The following is a 15,394-nucleotide window of genomic DNA, read 5'->3' as shown; positions in this document are numbered from 1 at the left end:
TCAGAATAATCACCTGAGAGGGCATAAATGCAAATTGAGGAAAGACAGATGTAGGATAGACGTGAGGAAATTTGCCTTTAGCCAGCGGGTGGTTGGTTGCTGGAATAGACTTCCATCCCTTGTCGTGGAAGTTGATAGTCTAAATAAGTTTAAGGCTCAGCTGGACAGGTATTTCGAACGAACAGAGGGGTGAAGTGGAAGTGGTTATTTTTTATTTATTTATTTATTTTTTTTTTTTGGCTGATGCTGCATAAGCTTGCTTTCTTGCATCAAATGCCTCTACTAATGCTAATGCTAACCTCCAAAAATTTGCCTTGTACCTCAAATCTTTCAATCTCCAACTCAACCTCTCAAAATCCAGTCACCTGCAAATTTCTCTTAAAAAGAGCACCTTTCCGATAACCACCTTGCTAAATGGCCAAACAATTCCTATTGTATCAGACCACCAGGATCTGGGAATTTTCTATGATCCCAAATTCAATTTCTCTACTCATCTAAATTACCTGTCCAAAAAACTCATAAGAGCCATTTGGCTGGCAAAACAAAACCTTCAACGTACCCACTCTGCCATATTATTATTCAATTCTTCTCAAAAATTCTTTATGTTCCCCTGTTTGGCCGGCATGGCCAACACAAATTTCAAAAAGATTTCTTTTCTTAAATGGACTTTCTTTAAGTCCAGCTATGAAACTGTCACTTCCCAGTCGTTCATGGTTGACTGTCTAAACTACTCTGATTTTTCACTTTCAATTTGGTGCAACAACCTATCTTTTTTTGCAAAACCATACAACTCTGACATTGATTGCCCAGAAATTCGGGAAGTCATAGCTTGGAGAATTCCTAGGAAAGTGGCAAGATCCAAACTAACACTGGCCCTTCTACTAAACCAACTCCATTTAATCGAAAGGTACTTTCCATTCAACACTCTGTTCTTTATTAATGGATTGAATTTAGACCCTGTCCTAATAGCCCAAAACAAAACTCTCTTGTCACAAGCAGCTAAACTTATACTAAGGAATCGCAACAGAACTAAAAATAAACACAATGTTACATCTTTCCTCTCTTTTCACACTGACTTTACAGTTTAGATTTCTGTGTGATCACATACCTTCCACATATCAGGTAACACCATATTTATGTATTTATGAAACTGCAGTTTTTTGCATTAGCTTTGTGTACATCTCGAGAATTTAGTGCTAGCCAAGTCATGCCAGTTATATGTACTTAATTTTACTCCACGTGTCAATAATTTTGTCTTCCTATCAGTTGTATTATATTCTAAATGTACGTTTCTTTATACTTTACTGTAAGCTCCTATAGCTGTTTCATTAGCTGTCCCAAGGCAAGTTCAACATTGTTGGTATATTATTATTATTATTATTAGCCATATGGTGCAAGGAAGCCTGAGGCTAATATTGCACTAGCCAAAAAAATTCCCAAGTTAACCTGAGAGATAGAGAGAGAGAGAGAAGCAGAAAGGAATCCCCAAGAAAGAGAAGAATGATGATATCCAGCTCAGGACCCTGGATGTGCCAAGCCCATACTCACTAGATTTGAGTCCCCCTGGGGTGAAGAAAGCCCATAAAAATTCTTCACATCATTGATGGAATTCAAACTCGGGCCTTTTTCCACCCAGTGTGGAGTGAGTGGAAAGGTTGTTTGTTGTTTGGTTTTTAGGAGCATTAGCAACTAAGGCCATATTGCTCCGGGAATATGCGGTGGTCATTCCATTGACCTTTCCGCATCCTCCGTATTTGGTGGTGACGGGGGTGGAAAGGTGACGACACCACTGTGCTACACGTGCAATACAGTACAGATGGTACATCTTGACACGGCCACACTGGCCCATAACTTTATCCAGAATGCCTCATGGACAAACCTGCAACCACTGGCCTGTTTGTATCTGTTGCCTCTCTGTATTATAGGAACTTGTGACCAAGAGATAATAAACGGAATATGTTGATCGAAATCAGTTCACTTTGGTCAATGTACCGGGCTAACATACTAGATAGTTCCCCATGGAGCACTAGTACACGTGCCTTGAGTGACCAGGGTTCAAGCCCGTGACTGCTGAATACGGTGCTGTTTCTTGCATTCTCTACCTTGTGAACTCCTCTGACAATGTGGTCGTCCTGGAGTATAAACAAAAAATTTATTTTTATTTATTTACAATAACAGTGTATTTGTTTATTTTTGATTTTGCATTAAAGCAACTAAAGCTATGAGGCATCAATATGACTGTAAATTGCGTTTGTTCTATGGGCGGTTTGTCTATTTTGCTGAATGACAAATCAGATGAAACCAAAGGAGGCAGTGATTCCTAAAGTCTAGCTCGGCCACAAAATGAAAAAAAAAATAAATAAATAATAATTTTAAAAAAATTCCTCCCATCTTGAGGATTCGAAGACTTTTCCCGCACGGTGTAACAAAATAATGTATATTATCAGGACTGTAGTGGAGGGTATACGCCGTATACCCTCTGGATTTTTGAATAACGTATACCTTCTGGTTTTTGAAATACTTGAAAAAACAAATATTATAAAAATCTAATTTCATTGAGTACCAGAAGTTTTTCATATGCTGATTACCAAAATACAGAATATTATGTTGAAAAATCGCTTGTTTCATTCTATGCGACCGAAGCGAATTCGATTAATAAACCTGATATGCACAGTATACTCTGCTTTTCGTAACATTCGTAGAGTATATCTTCTGGTAATTTTACGACTACTGGACTGGTAAATTATACTCGCGAGGTAAATTATACTCGCGTATGGATATTGAAGATCATTTTACAGCAATATCTCAGCATACACGGAAATACCTGGATGTATACGAAAACTCAGGTACATACGCGTCTAACGATTTTTGTGTATGTGAACATAGATGTTTCTATCTCTAGCAATATGTCTCCAACAATCGACGCACATTACCGATCGGTCTCAATTGAAGGCATACAGCTGGAAACAGAACACATGACTAACAAGCTAATAGCTGGATGTATAGTTCTCCTCTCAGTACATCCTTTGAAGCGGTTAATATTTCCAACAGTTGATAACAGTTGTGGCACACACACACACACACACACACACACACACACAGCTCATCCCTTGCAGCACAGACCATGTAGACGGAAGTGGAATGCATTGCGCAGTTTTTTCTTTCTCGCTCCAGTAGAGCTAGTAATACATTAATTACAAGAATTTTATGTTTTTATGATGGACCCCACGAGCAAGCTTGTTCTTCACTTTTTTGTATCATTGTCACATATCTCGCGGAGTTTCACTTTGGAACTGTGCAGCCATTATCAACCCACTGCAGGATGGAAGTCTCCTCAACAATTCATGCTGAGGGAAATGGACCATAATCTGCCACGCTGGTCCAGTGCGGGTTGGCAGATCGACCGTATTCAGCAGTCAGGGGCTTGAACCCCGGTCTACTCAAAGAGCGTGTGCTACTGCACTCCCGCCCCTGACCTCTCGGCTACGGAGGCCACTTTGGAAATGGCACTCTAAAGCATCTGTAAACTCTGTATCAAGTTAATTTCTTCAGTCTCTCCAGTTTATTGTTGTTTTGTAGGCGCATCAGCGACTTATACTATATATCATGCCAGTGAATCGCGTGTTCTGTGATTAATTTGTCTGTTTTCTGGATGAAAAACTAGAGGTTCCTGGAGAAAAATCATACGGTCCATAGCTGAGACTGACTAAGTCAGGTAAGTTGTGAATAAAGCAGAAAAAATTCCTCACGTTATAGATAGGATTCGAACTCAGGCCTTTTCCACCTGGTGTGGAGACAAGCGTGATTATATCAACTGTGCTATCCGCGAGAGCCAGCCTTTCACAACATGGTATATAAATCTTGTCTCCGTGACTGAGAGCTGATTTTATTTTGATTTGGCACTATGTTGTTGTTGTCATCTTACCTTACTTCATTATAACTTGTGCCTGCGTGAAGGTACGTGATTATTAGGCCCACAGTGTCCTAGATTTGCAGGAAAAATATCATCACGGAATATATATTTTTTTCATTTATTAATTAAAGCGGTCCCTGCCAAACTATGGCAACCCCGCTGTCAGTTACACAGAATCTAGTACTTTAATATACTAATGTGGAGACAAGCGTGATTTGCCCTCTCCTGTTTGCCCAATTACAGGGAGGGAAAAACTGACATGACCGAAACAGATATATATATGAAAAAAACTGAAGATAATCAGAATACATAAAAAATAAATATAATGAAATATCAGACAAAGTCCAAACTTCTTCGCAAAGAGTTACAGCTGTTCAGTCTGTTGGAAAGCCAGCAGCGCAAGTCGCTGCCGAGAACAGAACTGTCAGCACAAGGAGCTGGAGTTGAAATGGATACAGCAGACTCATGCCTCGACCAAAGCAAGGCCTTTCAGAACGATTGCACAGAACTTTAGGTAATCCGGCACTACACCATATCGCATTACAATCCAAGGCTTCCATTTGCAGAAGAGCCGCCTAACAAAAATAGCAGTTGAAAAACCTGGAAAGCCAAGTTCTCCTGTTTATCGAGTACAATGGTCTCATAACCTTCTGCCATAAGATTAAGATTACTCACCGAGATACCAATTCAGCTCGTAGATCGCTATATTCCTCACAGTTGTGCATAATATATTCTCATCATCAAAGAAGTTAAACCTAACAATAATTAACCTTTGAGGTGGTCCGAAATCTGAATTTATGCCGGATTTCATTAATTAGCAACTGGATCCGTCAGCTGCCATAACAAACGATGCTTTTTGCGACTTGGACTTGTGTCACATTGCATTCAACATGGGCAGTTGAGTGCTGTAATGTTATTGGCATTGACCCTTCTATATATTCATATCTTTTCTGCGTTTTAACTAATTTATTGGGAATCCCCCCCCCCACCATCATTAACTTTGGTTTACGTCATTCTATGCTTTACAGTAAATTTCCTATTTTGTTTCTAAACATAACAGCGATATAGAAACAATATAAAATTAATTTATTAAGTTTATTGGCTTCTTACAAATGAAGGAAATGTTTTCAACCTAGAATCACACTCATAATTAAAAACCGAAACTGATCACACTTCTAATAGTCAGGTTTCGGTTGTATTTTTTTTTGGCTGTTGCTGTATAAGCTTGCTTTCTTGCATCATTTGCTATTATTAATACACTAGCTAATTTACATACGCATGCAATCAAATTAACGAATCAGCCTAAATTTCGTCAGAGACCGTTTTGGAAATAAGATACTCGTAGCTAATTTATTATTAAATATGTAATATTTTTCTTTGTGACAAACTGATTTAATAATGACTAGGGGGCTTTGCCCCTGCTTGCTGCGCTCGCTTCTTTCGATAAAATAAAATACAAAAGCTTTCGACACTGTGTGTCTCTTCCTGAGCTATGAATACGTTACGTATGTAAATCAAAAATGGTACCGTGTGGTCATGTTAGATAAACATAGCGCGTGCGCAAGATCAGCATCGTGGTTTGATAGAATTACAAATGATCGTGGTCCTCAACTAGATGAATTCTTGGCTTGTGGTGGATTGTTTATACAAAATTTACCAAGTTCAGATAGTACTTTCTTCACTGTTAATAGAGAACCAAATATTGACTTGACAATCTGTAACGTGAGGGCAGCTGGTATCGTGGACGATTGGCGATTAAGAGCAGACTGGGTCTGATCTGATCATCGGGCCATTGTATTTTCTGTCAGGGACATAACATAATACAATGTAAAATATATACAATGGAGATACAGAATACTCTATTTGAGGTGTTCACCAGGAAGTACAAGTTGGAGAGAAAGTATGTCTGCGATTTTGGATCATCTGATTGGAGATACTATCTCTGAGCCAGACGATGAGGAACAAATGTTGATGAATAGGCTTAATCATGCTTACTCTGGAGTACATGACGAGTATACCTTTAGCCTGATTGATCTCTGTGATGCAGTACAACGCATAAGGAACAATAAATGCCCAGGGATTGACCTCATTGAAGGGGAGATCATTAAACGGGCTCATCGACTGATACCAGGGATCCTTCTTGAAGCTTTTAATAGCTGCCTGCATGACGGGGCCTTTCCATCACCATGGAAGGAGGCCCTATTAAAGCTGATACTGAAAGGACCATCTAGGCCAAAGAATGATCCACGATCTTATCGACCTATTGCCCTCCTCCCTGGATAAGGAAAGGTGTTTGAAAGGATGCTGGCGAGACGGATTACTGACTATATTGAAAAAAACTTAGGCTGATCTGGAAGACAATGTGGTTTTACTCCAGGTCGTGGAACAGAAGATGCACTTCGGGAATTGCGAAGCTATATATTAGACTCGAACAGTAAGTATGTCCTTGGAATCTTTATTGACTTTGAGGGAGCTTTTGACTCCATTCAAATGGAGCAGCTTTCTTATGATGTTGAGACTTGCAGGCTGTTCAATTAAGATTTTTAGGATGGTAAAGGACTACTTCACGCACCGTATAGTAACTGCTAAGTCGTCGGTTGATTCTATTGTATGAGAGGTGACCAGGAATGCCCACAAGGATCGGTTTTTTGACCACTAATGTGGAACATAGTTTTGGAGGACGGGTTGCGTAGGGACTTCCAGCATACAGAGCTGGTGGCATATGCCGATGATCTTGTGTTGTTTATTGAAGGTAATACACCGATGCAACTAGAAACCAGGTCACAGCAGGTTTTGTTTGAACTTAATAACTGGTTTAGGTTACATAAACTGACTGTATCAGGAACCAAAACAAGGGCAATGGTCTTTAAGGATCAATTTTCGAGTAGAAAACCCCCAGTTGTTAGAATGAATGGGTCGAGCCTAAAATCGGCAAGGAAATTAAAATATCTAGGCATTATGTTTGACGGATCTTTAACTTTCAACTCACATGTTACTTATCTATCATAAAAGGTGAGGAAATTTATTGGGATGATTACTCGAATCACTAGAGTTGGCTGGGGAATAAAAGGTAAGGCGCTGAACTTGCTATATGAATGTGTATTTATCCGCATGGTAAAGTATGGTGCACCAATTTGGTTTGAACGTGTAAGTGGAAAAGTATTTACAAGAAAGCTCAGTTCCATTTAAAGAGTAATGCTCCTTAGGATGTGCATGGCATGAAGAACTGTGTCGACCCCAGCTTTGCAGATTGTGACTAGAAAATTGCCAATTGATCTGCATTTATTGTATTGTGCATTGGCTTACTTCATCCGCCGTGGCATTCCCTGCTCTTTTCTGAATATACAGGTGAACATTTTGGCAGATCCCAGGAAGGAAAGGACAAGGATCTGGGATGCTCTGGTAAAAGTCTGGCAAGAGCGTTAGAGTGTTTGTGATAAAGAGCAGATTACACAAATTTTTTTCCCAGATTTAAGAAATGCAGCCTCGATAAAATTCAAATGGTTTGCCCCAAACTTACAAGCTATATTCAAGTTAACTGGTCATGGTTCGATTAATGCAAAGTTGCATGATTTAGGAATTAATTAAAGATCTAGTTGCCATTGTGGCGAAAGAGAATCGTGGGAATATATTATGTACAACTGTGAGGAGTACTGCGATCTACGAACTGAATTGGTATCTCGGTGTTAGTAATCTCAATCTTATGGCAGAAGGCTATGAGACAATTCTAGTTGATAAACAGGAAAAATTCTTGGCGTTCCAAGCCTTTGCAACTGCAATATTTCTTAGGCGGAAGACTCTTCTGCATCTGGAAGCCTTGGATTTGTAATGCGGTATGGTGTATGCAGAATTACCTAGAATTCTGTGAAATCGTGGAGGCTTGAGTCTGTTATATCTACTGCAACTCCAGCTCATTGTCCTCAATTACCTAAAGTTCTGTGAAATCGAGGCTTGAGTTTGCTATATCCACTGCAACTCCATCTCCTTGTGTTGGCATTTCTGTTCTCGGCAGCTCCATCTCTTTGTGCTGGCATTTCTGTTCTCGGCACCTCCTTGTGCTGGAATTTCTGCTCTAAGCAGCTCCTTGTGTTGGAATTTCTGCTCTCGGCAGTTCCTTGTGCTGCAATTTCTGCTCTCGGCAACTCCTGGCGCTGCTGGCTTTCCAACAGACTGTGAACAAATGCAGATCTTTCCAATGAAGTTTGGACTTTGTCTGAAATTTAATTATATGTGTATTTTATTTTTTACGTAATTTGATTATTTTTCAATTTGTTAATACCAATCTTTTTTGGTCATGGCATGTTTTTCCCTCCCTGTACTTGGCAAACAGGAGAGGGAGTATATAAGAGTACTGCTAAATTATGTGTAACTGACAGTGGGGTTGCCATTGGTTGGCTGGGACCGCTTTAAGTATAAATATCAATCTACCCGGGGCCTGCACTCGTGGGTAGCATAGTTGGTATAATCGTCTAAATTCCATTTATTAGATCTTGATCAGGGCTCATACAATACAGAGAGGCAACATAAAGAACCACACCGGTCGAACAGACCTGAGTTCGAATCCGTTAATGACGTGAGGAAATCTGATGGACTTTTTCATAACATGGCTGACACAGTCAGTCTCAGGCGAAGGTAGGTTTGTTTATTCTCTGGGGAAACTGGGGTTTTTCGGCAAACAACAAATCGACCATAGAACACACGCAATTTGCAGACGCATTATAATCGACAGAATATGGCCTAAGTTGCTTATGCGCCTAGAATCCTGTAACAACAACACCCTAGCCCCCACAGATTAGTAAATATTATTGTTTCCCGCCCATGCCAAATTAAGTTGTTTGAAATTTAGCTAGGTTTAAGATTATTACTATATTTAATACCACTCGTATACCATGTGAAATCTCACGTGGAATTAAATATAGTAATAATCTTAATGGAAAACAACAAAGTACCATCCTTCCGAAACTATAGTAGCTCAGTTTATTCCATAATTTGCATGATGTATGTTTCCAAATAAGTTAAATTTGTGTAATAGTTTTTTAAATTAATTAATATGAAATCTAATGTTCATTTTAAATAATAATTATCATTATTATTAGCAGTAGCGGATTAAGGTTGAGGCCCCGGACGCGAAAGAAAATATTGGGCCCCTTAAAAAAAAGAGAGAGACAGGGAAAATAAAAATACATGTTAACCATTTTTTAAAATAAATAAAAAATATTATGTACTATTAATGTTTTATTTACAATAAAATTTGAATATAATATATGTATAATATAATTAATAATAGCATAATAATAATCACAAAGTTTTGAACTAATAGTTGAACATATTAGTTCAACTAATTTGTTGGGGTTTTGCGGATAAAGTTGGGGTTTTGCGTGGGCCCTCAGAAGTCGGGGCCCAGGGCGCGCGCCCGGTGCGCCCGCCGTTAAATCCGCCTCTGATCCCATGCATTTTCCTTCCCTGTTACGAGTCTCATTAGTTCATTAGATAACCATTTAGGCCGAAACCTTGAACAATATTTCTTAATAGGTATGAAACTTTTAGTAGCATCCACGATTAATTCCTTGAATGCTTCCCAGTTAGAATTTTCTGTTGGTAACATCGTCAGTTGATCCCGCTGTACAGAATTTAAAAACTTTCTGAGACCACTCTACTCCCCTTTACGGAAGCAAAAACCCTTTCCTTTACCCCTGATGGCAATTATAACTTTAAGTAAATCCCACATCAGTACACTGTGATCACTGCCACCTAGTGGTTCCTTTATCTGCAAATTCTTAATACACGAATGATCACTGCTGATAACCAGATCAAGAGTATTACCCTCTCTGGTTGCCTCTCCAATATGCTGCTGCAGAAAACAATCATCCAATAAATCCACAAAAGTCTGACTAGTGTGTGAGTGACCAATCCACAAGTTCCAGTTAATATGCCGACCGGGCTAGCCGAGTGGGTAAAGTACCTGCCCGGCAACCCAAAGGTCGCGGGTTCCATTCCCGCCTCGGGCTTGGATCAAAGTACTGCAAAAACCTTGGGAGGTGCAATATGGCCACAGAAGCCGATGCGCCAACAACTACCAAATCAAAAAAAAAAAAAAAAATCCAGTTAATATCTGGGAAGTTAAAAGCTCCCATTATAAGACATTCCGATATAGAAGAGCATGACATAGGAAATGTGTATGTGTTACAACTGTGAGTATTGCAATGCAAGATATTGAGGACATTATTAGAGGACATTATTGCTGTCACGATAGAAGGGTTTCACTGTCTGAGACGCCTACTCTATTACAGAGCTGCTTACAGGGGATACACGTGAAGCAAATAAGTACAGAGAACATATACGAGAGTACAACTCAGCAATGGCGTTCGCATCAATGGGCGCAGAGATTAAATCACCGCTTGGAAATGGTACATACTGTTTTAGAATACACGGCCAGATTTACCATTTGGTGTCACCGCTCTATCCAAACGAGGCAAATAAGCCAGGATATGGACAACTTTATATTTTCGATTCTGTTGAAGAAAAAACAAAACAGCTTGAAAAACAATCAAACCAAGGGTGTATGGCCAAAGTAATCCAACAATGGACGAGATGATGCGACAAGTTAACCCATTTGCTCAGTCATATCAACAAATACATCAAATAACCCAGAACAATCCAACAAATGTGCGCACGGCATTTATAGAAGATCTGGACTTAGATAAGAGATGATATAATGCATCTACATCCAAAACGGAGGTTGTTGCAATATTTGTTGGAGAAGACGGGGAACCACCTACAAATAGAGACATATGCATATATCCCACAGGTGACTGCTGTAGAATTATAACACCGCTAAACAAGAATGGTGAAGACTCAAGGACCTAGATTAAACTATTTACGCCATCATGAGAAAAATGGAGTACATTTCGCCGGGTACAACTAGTTACCATATATTATTATTATTATTAATTAGCCATATGGTGCAAGAAAGTCTGAGGCTTATGCTGCACCAGCCAAAAAAAAAAAAAAAAAAAAAAAAAAATCCCGAGTTACCCTGACAGAGAGAGAGAGAGAGAGAGAGAGAGAGAGAGAAGTAGAAAGGAATCACCAAGAAAGAGAAGAATGATGATATCCAGCTCAGGACCCTGGGTTTACCAAGTCCATACTCACCAGATGTGAGCCCCTGAGGTAAATATATGTACATACAATGAAATTATAAAAACTTGGAAAAGGCGCGTGTGCCGAGCACGTAGTAGTAGTAGTAGCAGTAGTAGTGGCATGTAATGCAAGAAAGCAAATGTATGAGCTTATGCAGCATCAGCCAAAAAAAAAAATTTCACCATTCCCTCCAAATGAATGTCCAGTTCCTACTTAAATTTATTCAACCTATCAACTTCCACAACGACAGATGGAAGTTTGTTCCAGCAATTAACCACCTGCTGGCTAAAGGCAAATTTCCGCATATCTATTCTACATCTGTCTTTTCTTAATTTGAATTTATGTCCCCTTAGGTTCGTAATCTGAACAAGTGGAAGGATCCCATCAGAATTCAGCGTGCTCAACCCATTCAAGGCCTTATACACCTCAATCAGATCACCACGCAGGTGCCTATTCTCCAGCCACTGCAATTTGCAGAACTTAAGCCTCTCTTGGTAAGAGGATCCCTTCATTCCCCTCACCAATCTTGTTGCCCTTCTCTGTACACGCTCAAGTAAATCTACATCCTTCCTAAAATGAGGCCTCCAGACCTGTACTCAAGGCGTGGCCTGACCATTGCCTTATACAGAGGGATAATCACCTCCTTCTCCCTGCTAGCAAAATTCCTATATATCCTTGACAAAACCCCATGACCTGCTCTGGCAGCCTGTCTGCATTGCTCAGAAAACTTCATATCTGACTGCACAATTACTCCCAGGTCTTTTTCATTTTCTATATGAAAGATCGTTCGTGTTTCTTTTACGTATTTTGATTTGTATATATATAGATTACGAAATAAAAGAGCTTTTGTATTGTAAATATTTTATTGATCATTCACAAATTTCCATTTCAGCTCGAATACAAGATACAATGGAATTATGACAGCTAAATGTCTCTCTGGAAAACAGGGTCGATTGAGCTGCCCGATCACGTAGTTGAGTTGAAACTGAGGGAATAGTGTTTAGAGTTAGATCGAACGTTTCGTGCAGAAAACTAATTACCGGTTTAGTTTCTTCAAATCTGAAGTTAACGTTGAAATCGCCGCTCATGATTAATGATTATATAATTAAGATTAAAACTAATGAAAATTTAACTGATGATTATAATGATTATATATGTACATATATAATCATTTATATGTTTTCCAGAGACATTTAGCTATCATAAATCCATTGGTTCTTGTCTTCCAGCTGAAATTGTGGAAATTTGTGAATGATCAATAAAATATTTACAATACAAAAGCTCTTTTATTTCGTAATCAATATATACAAATCAAAATACCTAAAAGAAACGCGAAGGATGTTTCACATAAAACCATCTAGCGCGAGTGCTCGGCACATACGCCTTATTTTTTTAATAGAAATTATGATTATTCTGATTATATAATTCTGATAAATAAAAAAAAAAGCTTTTTAATATATAAATTATAATCGTATTTCTAGCGTACTACTGTTAAATTATCAGTGCGTATTGCTATTTGAAACCCTTACCTCTTGGTTTAAATTCTTCCAATATTTTTTTACATACTGTAGTACCTTTAAGGGAAGCATGAATAATGACAGGAGGATGGTCGGAGTTCTGTGTTGAAAATGCCATTGCATTCTCTTAAATTTAATAACTAACAATATTTAATAATACAACAGAATGAACCCCACTCATATTTTTATTTCACTATCTGAACTTTGGGACGAGATTAACAGTGAAAAGATGTTTAGTTTATTTATTATTATTATTTTTAAAATTTCTCTCTCTAGGTGTGTTTAATTGTTATTATTATCTATTATTATTTATAATTTATTATTAACAAATGCTTATTAGGAAATAAGTACAGCATTGTATTATTATTGTTATTAGGAAATAAGTATTGTATTATTATTGTTATTAGGAAATAAATATTGTATTATTAGCATCAAGTCTTGTGTGAAAGGCATCATTTTGGACTTCACTAAAATTCACTAATTAATGGCACTCTTACCTCGAACAATTATTATTATTATTAGCCATACGGTGCAAGGAAGCTTGAGGTTTAAGCTGCAAAAGCAAAAAAAAAAAAAAAAAAAGAAAATTCTGAATTACCCCGAGAGAGAGAGAGAGAGAGAGAGAGAGAGAGAGGGAGAGAGAGAGAGTCAGAAGTAGAAGGGAATCACCAAGAAAAAGAAAAATGATGATATCCAGCTGAGGACCCTGGGTGTGGCAAGCTCATACTCATCAGATGTGAGCTCCTGGAGTTATTTCTAAACTATTAGGAGTGACACAGTATTATTTGTATGCTAATTTTAAGCTCGCACTTGATATGTCTTTTGAATCATAATTTACGTCTCCCTCTACTTTGAAAGAGGTGACCTCGTATACGTAATAAAAAAAAAATGCTCTAATTTTATACATTATTTGATTTATTTCCCTATAGCAAAATCCATTCACCAGTGTTCAGTTGTCGGTTATATGAATTTGTACAAGGGCATGGGTAATTCTTGGGTGGTAGCTGAAAACAGGTGATTCTAAGGAAAGAGTCAGGACAAGGAAAACAGGAGATGCAAGGATTTTTGGAGCAAATTCGCACGATATTTTTAGTTGGTAATCAGAAAATCCTCCCAAGAGCACACATTTTCTGCTCAGTGGTGTTATCAGAGTTATTTTGCAGGATCGTGAGATGCTGTTGGGGAATAAGAAAAAAAAAAATAAATAAAAATAAATAAATATATATATATATATATATATATATATATATATACAGTATATATTTCATAATAAATACCTATTTTTATTACATAATTCAAGCACCTTTCTTTTCGAATTCTTCAAATTTAATGTCTTGCAACTTTATTGGTTTTGGAAATCCTAAATTGAGATAAATAGTACCCAATGGTAAAGTATTACATTATGAAGCACATTTCGATGGTGCCAGAGTTGTTTCTGACATTTATCAAATGAATTGTTCTTATTCACCATGAATGTTTTCCAAAATGTTACTCGGACATTCTGTTGAAGTGCTTTAGTACGTGTTCGAGATTTTGCTACAAAACAAGGCAAACAACAATGAATAAACCGAAACTTATCATTAAGGATACAGGAGTAGTTCATTAAAAAAATAAGTCTCAGAACCTTTGATAAACCCTGATACTTCATTCAGTCCCCGGTGGAATTCTCGAATAGGTGCTCTGTGCTCTTTAACTCCAATGCCAAACTAATCATTAGTCTTCCCGCCGTCAGTTCCCAGCCCTCATGTGTAGCACAATTGAGTGCGTGGTAGCACAGTAGTATCGTCACCGTCCTCCCCACACCGGGTGGAAAAGGCTCGGGTTCGAATCCCGTCGATGACGCGAGAAACTTTAATAGACTTTTTTTCACTCCGTGGCTGAGTTAGTCGGTCTCAGCCGTAGATAGCCAAGTTTTTCCCCCAGAAACTGGGGTTTTTCGTCCAGCAAAACATACAAATTGACCATAGAATACATGCACTTAACAGACACAGCACGGCAGATGAATTTAATTATTTGGGTGGCCTACAAATAATAGTTTTTGGGTAGTGTAACACAGTTTGTAGGATCGCCATCCTCCCACACCAGGTGGAAAATATTTGAGTTCGAGTTCTATCGATGACGTAAGGAATCTTATGGGCTTTTTTCCCACAACGTGGCTGAGTTAGTCGGTTTCAGACGAGGGTAGCATGGTTTTTCCCTTCTGGAAACTCGGATTTTTCGTCCAGCAAACAGAAAATCGACATCAGAACACATGCAATTTACAAACAATACACATTGATATTTATTTGTTAAAGCGGTCCCAGCCAACCAATGGGAACCCTGCTGTCAGTTACACATAATTTATTAGTACTCTTATATACTCCCTCTCCTGTTTGCTCAAGTACAGAGAGGGAAAAACCTGCCATGACCAAAAAAGATTGATATGAACAAACTGAAAATAATCAAATTACATAAAAAATAAATACACATATAATTAAATTTCAGACAAAGTCCAAACTTCATTGGAAAGATCTGCATCTGTTCACAGTCTGTTGGAAAGCGAGAAGCGCAAGAAGCTGCCGAGAATAGAAATGCCAACACAAGGAGCTACCAAGAACAGAAATGCCAGCAAAAGGAGCTGGAGATGCAATGGATATAGCAGACTCAAGCCTCTATGATTTCACAGAACTTTAGGTAATTCGACACTACACCATACCGCATTACAAATCCAAGCCTTCTAGGTGCAGAAGTTTCTTCCGCCTAATAAATATTGCAGTTGCAAAGGCTTGGAAAGCCAAGAAGTTCTGCTGTTTATCAACTTGAATTGTCTCGCAGCCCTCTGCAT

The 15,394-nt window shown here is 38.4% G+C and overlaps 1 protein-coding gene across 1 annotated transcript in view; it reads right to left on the bottom strand.

Moving 5' to 3' along the window:
- LOC150077013 (uncharacterized) overlaps positions 1-12,688 on the bottom strand; it is a 35,778-nt gene extending 23,090 nt beyond the window's left edge. Inside the window, exon 1 of the mRNA XM_090385757.1 lies at positions 12,583-12,688. Coding sequence (XP_090241883.1) covers positions 12,583-12,688 — 106 coding nt within the window. The remainder of the gene's footprint in view (positions 1-12,582) is intronic.
- Between the last annotated feature and the right edge of the window lie 2,706 nt (positions 12,689-15,394).

The sequence above is a fragment of the Mastigoproctus giganteus genome, chromosome 12, assembly GCF_048544385.1.
Source record: "Mastigoproctus giganteus isolate SK-2022 chromosome 12, ASM4854438v1, whole genome shotgun sequence".
Classification (NCBI taxonomy): domain Eukaryota; kingdom Metazoa; phylum Arthropoda; class Arachnida; order Uropygi; family Thelyphonidae; genus Mastigoproctus; species Mastigoproctus giganteus.
This window is presented reverse-complemented; position numbering and strand designations above follow the sequence as displayed.